Source organism: Tupaia chinensis, unplaced genomic scaffold (genome assembly GCF_000334495.1).
Source record: "Tupaia chinensis unplaced genomic scaffold, TupChi_1.0 Scaffold000221_1, whole genome shotgun sequence".
Lineage (NCBI taxonomy): Eukaryota > Metazoa > Chordata > Mammalia > Scandentia > Tupaiidae > Tupaia > Tupaia belangeri.
The window spans coordinates 713,826-728,454 of NW_006159696.1; the positions used below are offsets into that span (position 1 = coordinate 713,826).

At 55.4% G+C, this 14,629-nt stretch overlaps 1 protein-coding gene across 1 annotated transcript in view; it reads left to right on the forward strand.

Annotated features, from left to right (window-relative positions):
* FRMPD2 (FERM and PDZ domain containing 2) overlaps positions 1-14,629 on the forward strand; it is a 113,884-nt gene that overhangs the window by 40,003 nt on the left and 59,252 nt on the right. Inside the window, exons 8-12 of the mRNA XM_027771518.1 lie at positions 2,521-2,662; positions 4,318-4,389; positions 9,132-9,306; positions 11,358-11,505; positions 12,148-12,292. Of these exons, the coding sequence (XP_027627319.1) occupies positions 2,521-2,662; positions 4,318-4,389; positions 9,132-9,306; positions 11,358-11,505; positions 12,148-12,292 (682 nt within the window). The remainder of the gene's footprint in view (positions 1-2,520; positions 2,663-4,317; positions 4,390-9,131; positions 9,307-11,357; positions 11,506-12,147; positions 12,293-14,629) is intronic.

Sequence of the window (14,629 nt, forward strand, 5' to 3'; positions counted from 1 at the left end):
TGAAAAAAAAAAAAAAAAAAAAAAAAAAAAAAAAAAAAAAAAAAAAATCAGGGGAAAATGCAGATAAAATAACTTTCCAGGGCCATCCTTGAAGGCTGGTGGCTAAAGGAGCTGGATCCTACATGGCCGACTGCAGGATTCTAAAACACGCACTGGGCACGTGTGCCCCAGGCCTGAGGGGTTGCCGTGTGACAGCGCTTTCAGTTGCATTCTCCCTGTCTCTTTCTCTACCTCTCTTTCTCTCTCTGGAAAGCATACACACACGCTGGTACTTAAAATAAAAATGAAAAAAATAAAAATAAACCCCTTCACATCTGTTTTCTACCTTTCAGCTGAATCTGGGCTTTATTTATTTTTGATTAATGTTACAGTTTGCTGTCCCGAACAAAGCGCTCCCTGGCATTAGGCATTGCTTTCCCCTGTCATTGCCCTCCACCCATTTGTCTGTAACTGTCATTCCCATTTCCACTTTTCTCATGAGTAGACAGACCTGGAGAGCTTCGGGAATTTTCCAGGGTCACATGGCTAGTAAACCGTGGTGCCGCCTATGCTTTGGGCTGCCCCGTGCAAGAAAGCCATGTTCTTTGCCGCCCTCACCTGGCCTTGACCCGTGACCAAGCTGCTTGGTTAGTTTCAGAGAGAAGCACAGACACCCAGAACTCCCCGGGGCCTCGCTCAAGCACCTCAGCACACAACCGCTGCAGCCTCTTTGTGACCAGGTGAGCAGCCGGGCAAACAGGGGGGGTGGGCTGGCTATGGACACTGGTGTGGACCTGCCCACGTCCTGCCTCCTTCCTCATTCCTGATGAGAAGCCTCTGTTTCTCCAGACATGCCAGCCTGATGCCAATAGCAAAGCCACATTAAGCAGATGAGAAGCCGAGGTGGCGAGAGGCTGGTGGCTATTGTGCTGCTGGGGCACCCTCCTCCTCTGGGACCACGTTTAGGCTTAAGGAGGAGAAAATGTGCCCCTTATCATTGCAGTTGGCCATAGCCATGCCACGCTGCGTAACCAGCGTCTGCAACGCATGAGAGTTCAGCTCATGATTCTGCAGGCTGGTAATAGGCTGCGCTCGGCTGGGAGTGCTCCTGGACGCTGCCGGTGCCTTCCTGCACCCAGGATCAGCCTTAGCTCAGGAGGAGCTTCGTTTCTGGGGTGGAGAGTCCTGGACTCCTCCACCCACAGGCCGGTCTGGGAGTGCTCTGGCAACCACATCATTCTATTGGCCAAATCAAGTGGCAAGGCCAGCACCCATTCAAGGCAGAGGAAAAGACTCCACCTCTCGATGGGAGCAGGATGCAAAGTCGCACTGCTAAGGGAGTGGGTCAGGGAGAACTGACTTGTCCACCACAGAGGCTGTGTCACTGGGCGGGGACTGAAGACCCCTCCTGAGTGGCATGTTCTCAACTTTGTGCAGAAAAGAATTCCAGAGCGGATCACAAGCAGGGAAAGCTAAGAGGGCCTGTAAGTGGCTGCACGTTCTGCGGTCGGGACACGAGCTCACCGGGGAGAGACGCGCCCCCCCAGCTGGGTCAGGGGTTTATGTTGAAATAATAGGAGGGCGTCTCCAGGTCCAGGCATGTGGAAGAGGGATTTTTCCCACGCAGATGCGGTAGCTGCTCAGGGGTCTTCATGCATCCCGGCATCGTTAGCACCCTAGATCCTGCCTGGGGTGTGGCCGTTAGCCTGGAAATGAGGCTCGGTGCACCTCCAGACCAGCGCTGTCCTCCGTCTTGGCTGCTCCTGGTTCTCACGGGTCCCTACGCTGCAGTTGCTTGTGGTCAAGTCACACGGCTTGTGCAGACTGCGTTCTGCTGAGAGGAAGCCGAGACCCTCTGCACGGCCCTTCTCTCCAGCGCAGCACTCCCGGGTGGCCTTGCCATCCTACTCTCCATTTGCTGATTTTCCCCTAATTTCCCTGTGTCACATCAGATTGAAACCTACAAGGCCCCAGAGCCCTGAGCATTTTGAAACTTGGGGGACTTGTCTATTTCTGTGCTGATTTGTCGAGGTCTGTCCACGGTTCAGTCGAGAGCTTTGGCCACCCTGGCTGACAGCCGCAGCCGGCCCGACCATACGTCGAGGGGCTCACCGCCCAGTGACTTCCCTGCCATGTAAAATCCCCTCTTTCCTGAGAAAGTGGCTTCCCCCTGATTCCATATGTTTATGGTCAAAGCCTTCCGAGAAATTCCTGAAAACCAAGGAAGGAAGTTGGCATTCCCTCCAACGCCAGGACTTGCCCAGGCCGTTGGGGCCCTGGGGCCAGGGCGCTATGTGCAGAGGTGGCCATGAGGTGGGGAAGAGGCAGGCGTGGCCCGGCCCACCCTGTGGCCATGCAGCCTTACCTCCACTGGGCCTCAGCCTCCCCATCTGAGCAGTGGACGTGATCGCCCCGTAGGCATGGGGTGAGGAGGACGGGATGGGGAGAGTGCACCTGCCAGGCTGAGCGCCTGAACGTGGGGGCCTTTCACTTGATGGGAGCTTCCTCGTCAAGCCCTTCACCCCTCCCCTGCCTGGCCAGTTCTCTTCCAGGCACAGCTCCCCACGACCTCAGGGAGGGCAGGCGGCTCAGCTTCGGATCTGCCATCTCCGAGGCAGCAGAAAGCTCACAACCTGCGACTCCAACTCCTTCACAAAGGAGTTTCCTGCAAAGAAAGGAAAAGGTGAGCAAAAGGTGGGGGACAGCCCCTCAGGGGTGTGAGCAGGGCGTGTGGGTGGCAGACACAGTGGCACCTGCTGGGCACCTGGGCTGGGTTCTGAAACTGTGACCTGAAATCTGCAGTCAGGCTTCCGTGTGTCTGGGTGGCCTGTGTGGGGCGGGCGCTGTGGCTGCCGTGTGTCCCACCCCTCAGTAGGGCTGTGGCCAAGTGTGGCAGGTGTTGAGCCGACAAGGCGAGTGCTGGGAGGGGCTCTGAGCAGGTGGGATGCAAGAGTTCAGGGCTGGGATCCAGGGAGGGCTTCTCTAGGGAGGAGTCTCTTCTGGTTGGTAAAGAGGGTGATAGGGTTGGGGGCTTGGAGCGTTGAGACCAACTTGCCTTGGCTTTGAAGCCTGGCGGGTGGGCAGGTGGATGTCGGGTTGCCTCTGCAGCATGGCTGGGCTTGCCAAGACTGCGGGGTGGGGATTAGCGGTGGCCCAGGACACACCCTCGGGCCAGAAGGATGTGCTGGAAACAGCCCTGGCCCCAGCCCTCACTGCCACTTCTGGCGCTGACCACCAAGCACTCCATCCTCAGGACTGTCAGTAGCTGCCCAGCTGCAGGAGCCCACAGTGACCACAAGGGGATCAGTGGGTCTTGCAGTGGGACAAGCCCTCCAGATGACTGCCCACAGACCTGTCTCCCCAGGGCTCCTGTCCCAGAACCCAGGACCCTTTGGGAACATCAGAGCCAGATGCCCCTAGAAGGTGTCTGTGTGACAAAGCTAATTAGTTAAAGCCTCTCAACTAATTAGAGACTGAGCCGAGGCCCAAATAGCCTCAGGACATCCGTCCTCCTGGGTGATCTGTGGTGCCACTCCTGCAGTCCCAAGGCAACCCTTCGTGAGCCTGGAGTGGGTGGTATGAGGAGGAGCCCTAAAGGGGCCCTGTTCACCTTCTTTAGTGCTTCTTCCTGATCCCTCATTTAAGATGCTTCTGCTGGGGACTGTCTCGGGACACAGGTCACGCCTGGGCTACAGTTTTGGCCTTTTGAGACAAGCGTCCTGCTGGGTGCCCTCGGGAGCCCGTTAGAATCCCCACTCAGCCCTGTCACTTGCTGCTGGGATGGCTTGACCAACTTCTTAACCTCGAGGAGCCACGGTTTCCTCACCTGGAAAATGGGCTGAGAACCCCCCAGGACGTTGGCTGGGCCTAGATAGCGACAGGCCCTGCAAATCTCCCGGGTCCTGAGTGTGGCGCACGCACGGACTGTCGTGGGGCAGAGCGGGAGGCGACGGCCAGAGCTAGAGAAGTGCTTGTCTCATCTAAATCGAAAGGTGTTTTGTTTTCAATAAACCTCCTCATTGAACATGTTGGCACACTACGTTTTATACTTTCAAAATTTACACATGGGAGACTACAATTCACCCTGGCACCCCTATCCGCAGTTCAGGGCTGGAACGTCGCCGGTCCCCGTGCCCACGTGCAGGCTCCAGCTTTGGGATGCCAGCCTGGCCGGGGCCTTGTCCAGCTCGGCCCCAGCTCGCTGGAATCAGTTTCCGGCTAGCTCTGAGGAGCCGCGTGCAGGCATGGGCGAGGGAGTGTGCTCGCGGGCAGGGCCGGGCAGAGTCGCAGAGACTGTCCTTCCTCTTCTGCCCTGAGTAACGCTGAGTGTCTCCCCAGTTCTCCAGGCCGGAGTTTGTCCTGCTGGCTGGAGAGGCCCCGGTGACCCTGCACCTGCCCGGATCGGTTGTGGTAACTATGGGGTTGGACTGGGCCGAGGTGAAGGGTAGTGAGGGAACCACCCAGGTAGCAGCCTGGGAGCTCTGGGCTCTCTCACAGGGATGCCCTGGTGGCACTGTCCCCTCTGGGCTCCTCCTGTCAGAGCCGAGGCCACGTCCCACGGCTGCCTTACTTTCTCCACCCTCCCCTTTAAGAGGAGGCCCCTGTGCCTTCTCGGGAGTCCTGGGGCTCCAGCCTTGTCTCCGCTCAGCCGGGGAACATTTGTGAAGCATCTGGTAGACACCAGGCACTGTTCTAGGCCCCCCCTGTGCTGCAAAGGCAGGGGCAAAAATGGACAAACATGTAAACACAAACAAACCCAGGCGGTGAGTGTGCCAAAAAGACTGGGGTAGCCATGGCATGGGGGTTAAGGCGGCTACATCTCACATGGCTGGCTACACGGTTCGAACCCTGGATCGGCACCAGGTGTGTGTGCCCCAAATCCTGAGAGAAGAAATGGAGGAGAAGGTATGCTGCCCGGGGGTGCTTTCTCTCTCTCTCTCTCTCTTTCTCTCTCTCTCTCTGGTAAGAGCACGTGCCCTCTGGCAAAGTAAAGGGGAAAAAAAGAATAAAATGAAAGACCAGTGAGGAAGGAAAGGCTCTGGGAGGCAGGTGGAGAGGAGGCAGGCGTTTGCTCTCCAGGCAGGCGAGCAGCTTTGAGGAGGCGCCATGAGGGCAGAGACAGCAGTGGAGAGAGGGGGTGAGCTTTGGGGTGAGCAGTCCGGGAGAGGGGCAGGGAGGTGCATGCTGAGAGGCCCCCAGTGGGCCACCCCTGCAGAGCCCCTCTCACTGGCGCTTGTGCCTGGCCTTACCCTGAGTTCCCCGACACGCAGCGTCTTCAGGCCCACATCCCTGTTTAGGCCTGGCCCGGGGCTGGGAGGTTTGCACCCAGGGCTAGGTGTCTGGGCGTGTGCCTCCCTGACTCCGCTCCCCCAGAGCCGAAGTGTACATCTTAGCCTGGCCCAGCCACATTGCAGCTTGGTGTTCAGGGCCTCTGTGAGGGCTTTCAGGAGCCAGGGCTGTGAGGGGGCCACTTTGGTGTCTGCTCTGGGGCGCCTCTTCCCTGTGTCGGTCCTTCCTTTGTAGAAAGGCAGCAGGGAGCCCTCCCCTGACTCACTCCAACAAAGTTGCATCCAACTCCCTCATCTCCCCGACAGCCCTGGTAGCCAAGCAGGTGCCCGCTGCAGCACGGGGCCCTCTCCTCGGCCCCTGAGCCCTGACGTTCGAGCGAGCTGGCTGGCACGAGCAAAATATCCGGTCTGACCCGAGCCTGAGTCCTACACCACCACCACCTGCGTTAGCTTACATGGGGCGCGCGACACACCTGCTATGTGGCATGCCCGTGCCCCGTGCTCATCCTCTGCCACATGCTCATCCTGTGCCTGTCCTCTGCTGCATGCCTGTCTTCTGCCGTGTGCCCGTCCTCTGCCCTGTGCCCGTCCTCTGCTGCATGCCCATCCTCTGCCGTATGTCTGTCCGTGTGCCCGTCCCCTGCCATGTGCTCATCCTTGTGCCCATCCTCTGCCCTGTGACCGCCCTCTGCCACGTGCCCGTCCCCTGCTGCGTGCCTGTCCTCTGTCGTGTGCCCGTCCTCAGAGCAGGAAAATCCCTAACCTAAGTAGACTGACGTATGGGGGGTTAGGGTGCCAGCATGACTCACTCTGGGGGTCCATGACTTTCTGAAGACTTTTCCTGTGTGGGGCTTGCAGATCAGAGGGCACAGGGCTTCCTCGGGCAGAGTGGCAGTCGGAACTGACCCCGAGTGGTCCCTAGCCACCACCTCACTGGCACAGCAGCCCGTGGTCCTGAGTGGGCCTCTCCTCTGAGCACATCCGAGGGCCCTCACTAGCCAGCTTTGCATGTGCCCATCTGGTGCTGCAGAGAGAAAGGGGCAATCCCCCGAGGGCCCACCTGACAGCCCTGCGGTCACCTGACTTAGGCAACTGCAGATCCCTCTACCCGCCAGGTAGATGGTCAGGCCAGCTTGTTGTGGGGAGAGGGGACGGGCAGCCACACCATCCCTGCAGAAATGCTTGGGCAGTGCTTAGGTTCCGAGGCTCCAGCGCTGCTGGCCCAGCTCTGGCTGGCACAAACATCTAGGCCTGGACACCAGGTCTAGGAGCCTGTTTATAAACCTCAGGGCGGGTCTGGAACCACAGCAGCTATGGCGATGCTGGAGGGTGGGAGGAGGATGACTGGGACCCCCAAGAAGACCAGCTGGACTGTGTCCCCTCTCTGAGGAAGGGGCCCGTACCAGTGCCCTGTCGCTCTGTCCCTGCTTGCCCAACTTAGGCTGGAACACCAGCCGTCCATGCCTTAGCCCTGACTGTCTCCCGGCGTCCTCGGTCCACACAGCCCCTTGTCTGTCCCCCGCGTGGAGTTCTTAGACAGTTCTCGTTTCCTTTGCGCTGTGTCTTTCTGGAGATCAACATTCCTGGAACCCACACTCCAGGGCAGAGCAGGTGCAGGCAGGCTCAGTGAGAAGCACCTCCATCTGCTGCCCCAGGGGTGTCGGGAACCACTGGAGCCCCCTTGCTCCCACTGAGAACAGACCCTCATGGGCCCAGGGCTGCATGAGGGCCCCATGCTCAAGAGCAGGGGCTACAGGAATGGGACTGGGAGATGTTTTCCTCTTCCCTGCGGCCAGCCTCACCGCGTCATAGTGGCTTTTACTGCCTTGGGCACCACACTACTTGGGCACAGAGACAGTCACGTAATGAACCGAGCCCCTCCCACCAGTGCTGTCCAGGGGCCATGCCCCTTCCCATGGCTCTGCTGCTCTGGCGCACAGAGACAGCGGTGCCCCAGGGGGTTACATCTCTCTGGAGACACGTTCGGTACCTGGATTGCAGGTGGGTGAGAGCCCGTCCCTGCCAAGTCGCTCTGGTGCTGCTGGCCCCGCATGGGGACAGCCACAGCCATGCCTGCTCTGAGGTGTCATGGGGCATGTGTGCCAGCCTAGGACCTGTGGGGGGGGCTTGGCTACAGGAGAAAGTGAGTTGTGGCTGCCTGGGGTGAAGTGTGCAGAGGAGGACAGACGAGGGAAGGCCGGGCCAGCCTGAGGAGCCAGGGGACAGAGGAGTTGGCAGCCAGAGCCCCTCCTGAGGCTGAGGATGCAGGGCCACTGGGCTCTGACGCTCTGTGAGTGAGCTCTGTTGTCCAATCAGACTTCGCTTAGGAAACACATATTTAAAGATATGACTATATGACTATGCAGAATTTCAAAGGAATGGCTTCCAGCTTTTAGACCCCAACTCAGGCACCAGGGCATAGGGCCCTGTGACTGCCCTGTGTGTAAGCTTCTTAACTCTGACTGAATTCCTGGGGAAGCTGAACACTCACTGGTTCCGAGGCCCTGCCCCAGACTGACAGAACCACCTTGGGGGTGGCCCTCACACCAGTATGCTCAGCAACTCTGCAGGTGGCTGGGAGGGGGCAGGGCCCCCAGGTGGCTTAGAGTGTGCCTGTGTCCTCAGCCCTACCTGGGATCCTGTGGGATACCCTGCCCCACAGGGTCCTCAGATCTGGAGGGTGGGGGCTGGTCTGGTGCCCAGAGGGTCAGGGAGTGGCTGCAGGCATGGTCTCAGTGGCATTAAAAACAAGCATATGGTGTCGCCCATGACCGTCCTCTATGAAAGGTTTCCTGGGCATGTCTGGGCCAGGCTTGGGGCTGGGCTTCTCTGTCCTTGTCCTTAGTGAGATCCACAGGAACCCTGAGCCCGACCTGGCAGACCTGCAGGGGACAGGGCAAGAGCAATCCTGTGGTGGGCACAGACGGGCAGAGCGGCTGTGCAGAACTGGCTGCAGAAGGATGTATCGAGGCTGCAGGGAGGCCGCAGTGCTGGGGGGGACGGGCCAGGGAGGGAGACGCGGCCTGAAATGAAGGAGGTGCTGAGGCCCACGGCAGACCCTGGGGACTGACTTTGGCTCTGCTGGCCAACCCCCAGCTCTCAAGCAAACCCCTCACTCTGGCCCTTTCTATTGGACCCACGCCCACCCATACTCCGTAGTTTAGAATTCCTTCCCCTTTGCTTGGCAGGCAAGGTGGGCAGTATGGGGCTGATGGACACCTCTGGCCCTGGGCAGCTCTCTCAGGAGCAGAGCCCATGGGCAGCTGGAATTTCTGCAGGGGAAAGATGTTGTCAGTGGCACCCGTCCCCCTGCCTTCCACCCTGCCTGCCCCCGCCGAACCTGGCAGAGAACACAGGTTTGACTCTGGTACCTGCCTTATTATTATTATTATTTTAAATAAATAATTAATTAGTTGCTACAGGGCACATGTGCTTGCTAGAGAGACAGAGAGACAGAAAGTGAGAAATCACTCCCCAGGGGGCATGGCCACAGCTCTATCCCTTCTCCTCCATTCTCCTCTTGGATTTTGGGCACACACACCCAACATTGGTTTTAAGCCACTGGGTCGAGGACTTGAACCTTGGTCAGCTACGTGGGAGTCCAGTGATGTAACCATTACGCCATCCACTGACCTCAGGTGCCTCCCTCTTACTAACTGTGCAACTCTGAGCATGTCCCTGCCCGTCTCCAAGCCTCAGTTTCTCATCTCTTGCACAGGAGTCATAAACGCACTCATCTCACAGGGCCACGTGTTAATAAACGAGGTGACGCATGTGAAGTGCTTAGCACAGTCACCAGCGCCCGCTAAAGGCTCCATGTCCCACAGGAGCTGTTACCGCTGAAGCGAGTATTCTTGTTTTTAGACCAAAAAAGGGAAATCATACTTGGCTCTCAGGGACCTCTGCGTGGTCCTGCTGAGCGGCCAGTGTCTGGAGGTGAAGTGCGACACGGAGTCCACAGCAGGCGCTGTCTTCAACACAGTCATGTCCTTCGCCAACCTTGGAGAGCTCAGCTACTTTGGCTTGGCGTACATGAAAGGTGAGCATGGCCTGGGGACCTGGGGACCTGGGGACCTGGGGACCTGGTGCCTGAGTTCGATTCCTTCTGGGAAGACTGCTTGAACCCAGGACACGTCGCTGCACACAGACATTAGTTCAAGCGCCGAGTGCAGAAGCCCGCCTCCATGTAGTGCAGGATGTGGTGGGTTCCTGTGGCCTGCTGGGCTGGGTCAATCAACCTCAGCGCATTACAATTAGACAAGGGCGTGGAAGTTAGACAGGGCTAACGGTCACTCAGCACCCCAACCCTAGAAGCCCGAGTTAAGAATCCACTCTCACATCCACAGGAAAGGGCTTCTATACCCGCTCCACCTCTGTCCCTCTGCTGTCATGTTTCCACCGGCCACCAACACCCTTTGCTGTAGTTGCTCTTTAGCGATTGTGAAGTGGCTTGGGGGCAGGGCGCTGATTGGGATCACAGGGCCTTCGGGTTAATCCCGCTCCAGCCCTCCCTGCCTAGGTGTTATAATCTCAGGTTCATCTATGCTTCCTCCTCAGCAGGAGCAGCTCAGAGGCTTGTCATGTGATTATTGGATGTGCCTCCCGGGGCTGGTGGGGGTGTTCTTATCTCCTAGTTCTCCAGATCTTAGGCAGATCCCTCTCCCACATCAAGAGGACACCATCATCTGCTTTGATGTGGGTGGATGATGGCTCTGGACTTTTAGTCTGAATCAGAGCCTCTTTAGGAAGCACTGTATTTCTGGCCTCCACACCCTGCAGTCTCTGTGAGATCAACCTCCAGGCTTACCCCCTACCTGGGACCTCTGGGAAAGTGGCTCCTGGGAGTGACCCGTTTGTGCATCAGATGTAAACCGATTTGGGAGGGGTTGCCAGCTGACCTGTGACGGGGAAGTGCCCAGGCTTTGGGGATGATTGGCCCCAGGGAAGAGTGAGTTGGCTGTGGGGGGCAGATTCAGTGGCAGGGGCTGAGGGCAGAGAGGTGGGGAGCAGGCTGTGTGTGGGGACACTCCTCAGACCACTCTGGGCACCCGCTTTCCCACCCCTCAGTATGTACATATTTGCCTTTAGACAGAGGCCGGTGCCCTGTTTAAAAGGGCCCTCGGGCTGAGTATGCCCTGTAGGCAGGGCGCACCTGCAGGAGTCTTGGGGAGTAGCCCAGTGCACCCAGGCAGGGTAGAAGGCGACTTTATGGTTGGGGCTGATTCAACCTCCTTCACAGAGGGGTTGGAGAATGTTCTCACCAGGTGTTTAAGTCCTGGGCTTGAGATGGTGGTTTCCAAGCTGGAAGCATTTATGTCAAAGGGTGAATGTGACTCTATTTACAGTTCGTCTTAGCCCAGGCCACTATCATAAAGTACCATAGACTGGGTGGCTTTCATGGGACATTTATTTCTCACGGTTCTGGATGCTAAAAGTCCACCTGGTTGAGTTCCCGTGGAGGGCTATCTTTCTGCCTGTGTTTTCCTTCTCACAGTGTCCTCACAGAGTGGAGAGAAGCAGCGCTCACCTCTTCCTCTTTCTCTTACAAGGACACTCAGCTTTCTCTGGTGGAGACCTCATCCTCAGGACTGTATTTAAACCCAATTACCTCCCAAAGGCCCACCTCCAAATGCCATCACATTGGGGCCAGGACTTCAACACATGCATCTGAAAGGGACACAAACATTCAGTCTAATAACACGTTTGTAGCTTGGGCCGGGGTGTCGTGGGGTGGGGCAGTGTGCTCTGGCTGGTGCAGCAGAGGCTGGCGTGCGGCATGGACTGGCTACTTCTCTCTGGCTTTTCATCTATCTCTGTAAGAGGGTAGCCGGAAGGCAGATGTCTTCTCTAAGATAAACACAGTTTCCCTCCTCAGTGCCAAGGGTTGCTGGGGTGTCCTTATCTCTCACAGTGTTGAGGTTTTTTTTTTTTACCTTCTCATTGGCTCCCACTCCCAGCCCCTGCTGACCCCTCACAACTGCAACAAAGGTCCCCTGGTACCGGGCACTCTGAGGACTTGCTTCCGGCGTCCTCCTGTGTGGATACTGCACTTCTTACTGTTTCACCCTCTAAACTCTCTTCCCTTCCCAGGCACAGAGTTCTTCTTCCTGGACAATGAGACCAGATTGTGTAAAATAGCCCCTGAAGGCTGGAAAGAGCAGTCCCAGAAGACTTCCGTGGGCACCTTCACACTCTTCTTGAGGATCAAGTTCTTTGTCAGCCGCTGCGAGCTTCTCCAGTGAGTGCTATGAGCCTGCCTTTGGCTTCCGTAGGGATTTACGCAGGTCCAGGCTCACGTGGCAGACATTGGAGAGCCAGGGGCTTTGCAAACTGCAAAGTACATATAAATAGCAATGGTTGTTCCTTGGCTTCCATTGATAGAACGAGGTGGGAAACTCAGGCCTTTGTCAAGATGAGAACTGGCCCTTTTGTTTCAGATGTATTTCTCCTAAGATCCAAGTTCTCTCTCCCTTAACCCCAGCATGTTCCCTTCCTCTTCCATGTACAACCCAACAGCCTCATGGTGAGGGCTGGAGGAGAGGGTCATGGGTTTGGAGTTAGATCATTGTACCTTTATTCCTCTGCTTATTGGAAACACTACGTAACTGGTTATCAGTTTCCTCACTTAAGTCACAGCAATGAACATCTCTGTGGATGTCATGTGAAGTGCCTGGTGCAGAGAAGCCCTCACAAGGGGCAGGAGGCATGGTATGGGTGAAAGAGACCACAATTGTCTTGCGGCATTGCCCTCTGGGTCCTAATGGGTTCTAGCCCATCTTACCTCCTTTCCCCACTCTCCAGGCTAGGCAAACCCTCTGGTATTAGTGGTCTCTCCTTCCCTCAGTATTCCAGCCGCTTTATTCCTGCATTTCCTTCCCAGCCACAGCTTGACCAGGCATCAGTTCTACCTGCAGCTTCGGAAAGACATCCTGGAGGAGAGACTGTACTGCAATGATGAGACCCTACTGCAGCTGGCGGTCCTCGCCTTGCAGGCCGAATTGGGCAACTGCCCTAAGGAGGTAGAGGTGGATAGTTGGGGCCTTTGGGAGGGGTTCCTAGAGAAATCATTATGGGATGGGCAAGAGGGAGACTGAGAGTAATGAGGATATTCTGACTTTGAGAATTATTGACTTCTACTACTGAGATGGGGGTAAATTGCATCCACTTATTCACCTATCTACCTATCCATCTGTTCATCTATCCATCCATCCATCCATCCATCCATCCATTCATCTATCCATCCATCCATCCATCATCCATCCATCTATCCATCTGTTCATCCATCCATCCATCCACCCACCCACCTATTCATTCATCTACTCACCTAGCTATCCATATGCCTATCTATCCATCCACCTGTCCATCCATTTATCCATCCATCCATCCGTCCATCCATCCATCCATCCATCCATCTATCCATCCATCCATCCACCTATCCATCCATCTACCTATCCATCCACTGCCCATCCATCCAGCCATTGATTCAATAAAAATTCATCAAGTGCTCTTTGTTAGACTTTGGGGGATAATCAAGTTTGTGCATTGTAAAGCAGTTCTATTCTAAAGGATTCCTCCTAAAAGTAATTATTTATTGATCTCCTATCCTCACCATCGTCGTCATCAATAGTAACAGCCAGCGTTTATTAAGAGATCCCTCTGTACCTGTCATTTACCTATGCATTCTCTATAGCATTAACTCATATAACTCACAGCAGCATCGCAAGGTGCATATTATTGCTGATATTTTCTGGAGGAGCAATCTGAAGCTCTTGTGGCTAGCAAATGAGAACAGGTGAGTCTGACTCTGAGGCTAGATTCTACTGGGACACACTGCCTCTCAATCTCATTGGCCAAGCCCTTGCCGCCAACAGAACCACATGAAGGTTTTTCTAATTTAGCTTGCCTATCCTGGTCCTCTGTGAGAATCCTCAAGTAGTTTGCAGAGGAGATTGATTAATTTGTAGGTGCCTGGAAGCAGGGAGAAGTAATCCTGATACATTAATTTATCTAGGTGGGATTCAAAATGAGGATGCCACGTAGGAAGGAGAGACAGAGCAAGTGGGCTATTACAGAGTAGTGTAGTTTTGCTTTTGGGTTCAGGATGTACCCTCTTTTAAGGATGAGGGGAGAGACTTAGCAACAGACCTCAATAGAGATCAAGCAGTTGGCCTAGCAGTGTGACAAGGTGTCCAAATGCGGGGTCTGTCTTGGGATGCATCAGTAGAAGCAGAGAGGGAAGGATGAGGAGGGTGAGAGTTCCACGGATCCCTTCTCTGGTGACCTTCCAGCCAGTGTGCCAGGCTTTATCTTGAGGGAACTCACCACCACCATGAGCTGGGTGCCAGTGGGGAATGCATAGCTTGAAGAAGAGTTGCTCTAGAGAGGATCTGAGGGCTGTGTGGAGGAAGAATACACACTCAAAAGAAAAAGAAAATAAAAACGAACAGTTTAGCTCCCACCTTTCTGCCCCAGCAATCTTTAAAGGGGCTTTTAATCCTCGAGCTCCCAAGATCTGGCGCATACTTGGGCCTTTGCACACTTTCCCATAGTGTCTGCACACCCAGCACAATCTGACTGACCTTCGCCAGCCCCATCCCCACAGCCTTCCCAGCCCTAAGTGGATGGAAACATTCCCTCTACCCTGTGGGCTCTTTTCAGCATCTTCCCATGCTCTTGTCCAACACAGGTGATTGATCAGTGTTCTCTTGACTGCAAGCGAGAGAAAATAAAACCCAGATTGGCTTGGATAAAATGTAATTTTAAAAACAGACCTCCCCCCCAAAAAAAAAATAATAAATGAACAGTCCACTCTTCCCTTAACCCCCTCCTGGCCTTTTGATAAGACTCCAGCCCTATCCCCACTTCCCTTAGAGGTCCTTCCTGTCTCTGCTGTCTCAGGGCTGGGGAGTTTACCAGACCAGGCCTTGCTAGGTGCAGGGACTCAAGTGAGGTCAGCAGGACTTGGCTCCCTGCAGGTCTGGGCTGTGCTCTCTCTGCTGAGCTTACCTTCGGCAGCTTCCAGATTCTGTCCCCCAGGTTCCAACTTAGCACAAAAGAGAGCCTCTCTCTTGCAAATCCTAAAGCCATATCATGGATTCTGACAGGGCCCTGTGCCCATCCTAAACCAGAAACTGCAAGGAGAGGCTGTGTATAAAAGCTCTGATTGGTTGGACTTGAGTCACATGATCACACTAGGAGGCAGGGTGGAGCTTGTGCTAAGCAACGCATGTTTTGTTCTATTGTTTGTTTTGTTTTTTGTTTTTGTTTTGTTTTTTTTTGAGAGGTTTTCACTATAGGGCATGTGCGCTTGCCAGACAGACAGAGAGAGACAGAGAGACAGAAAGCGAGAAATCACTCCCCAG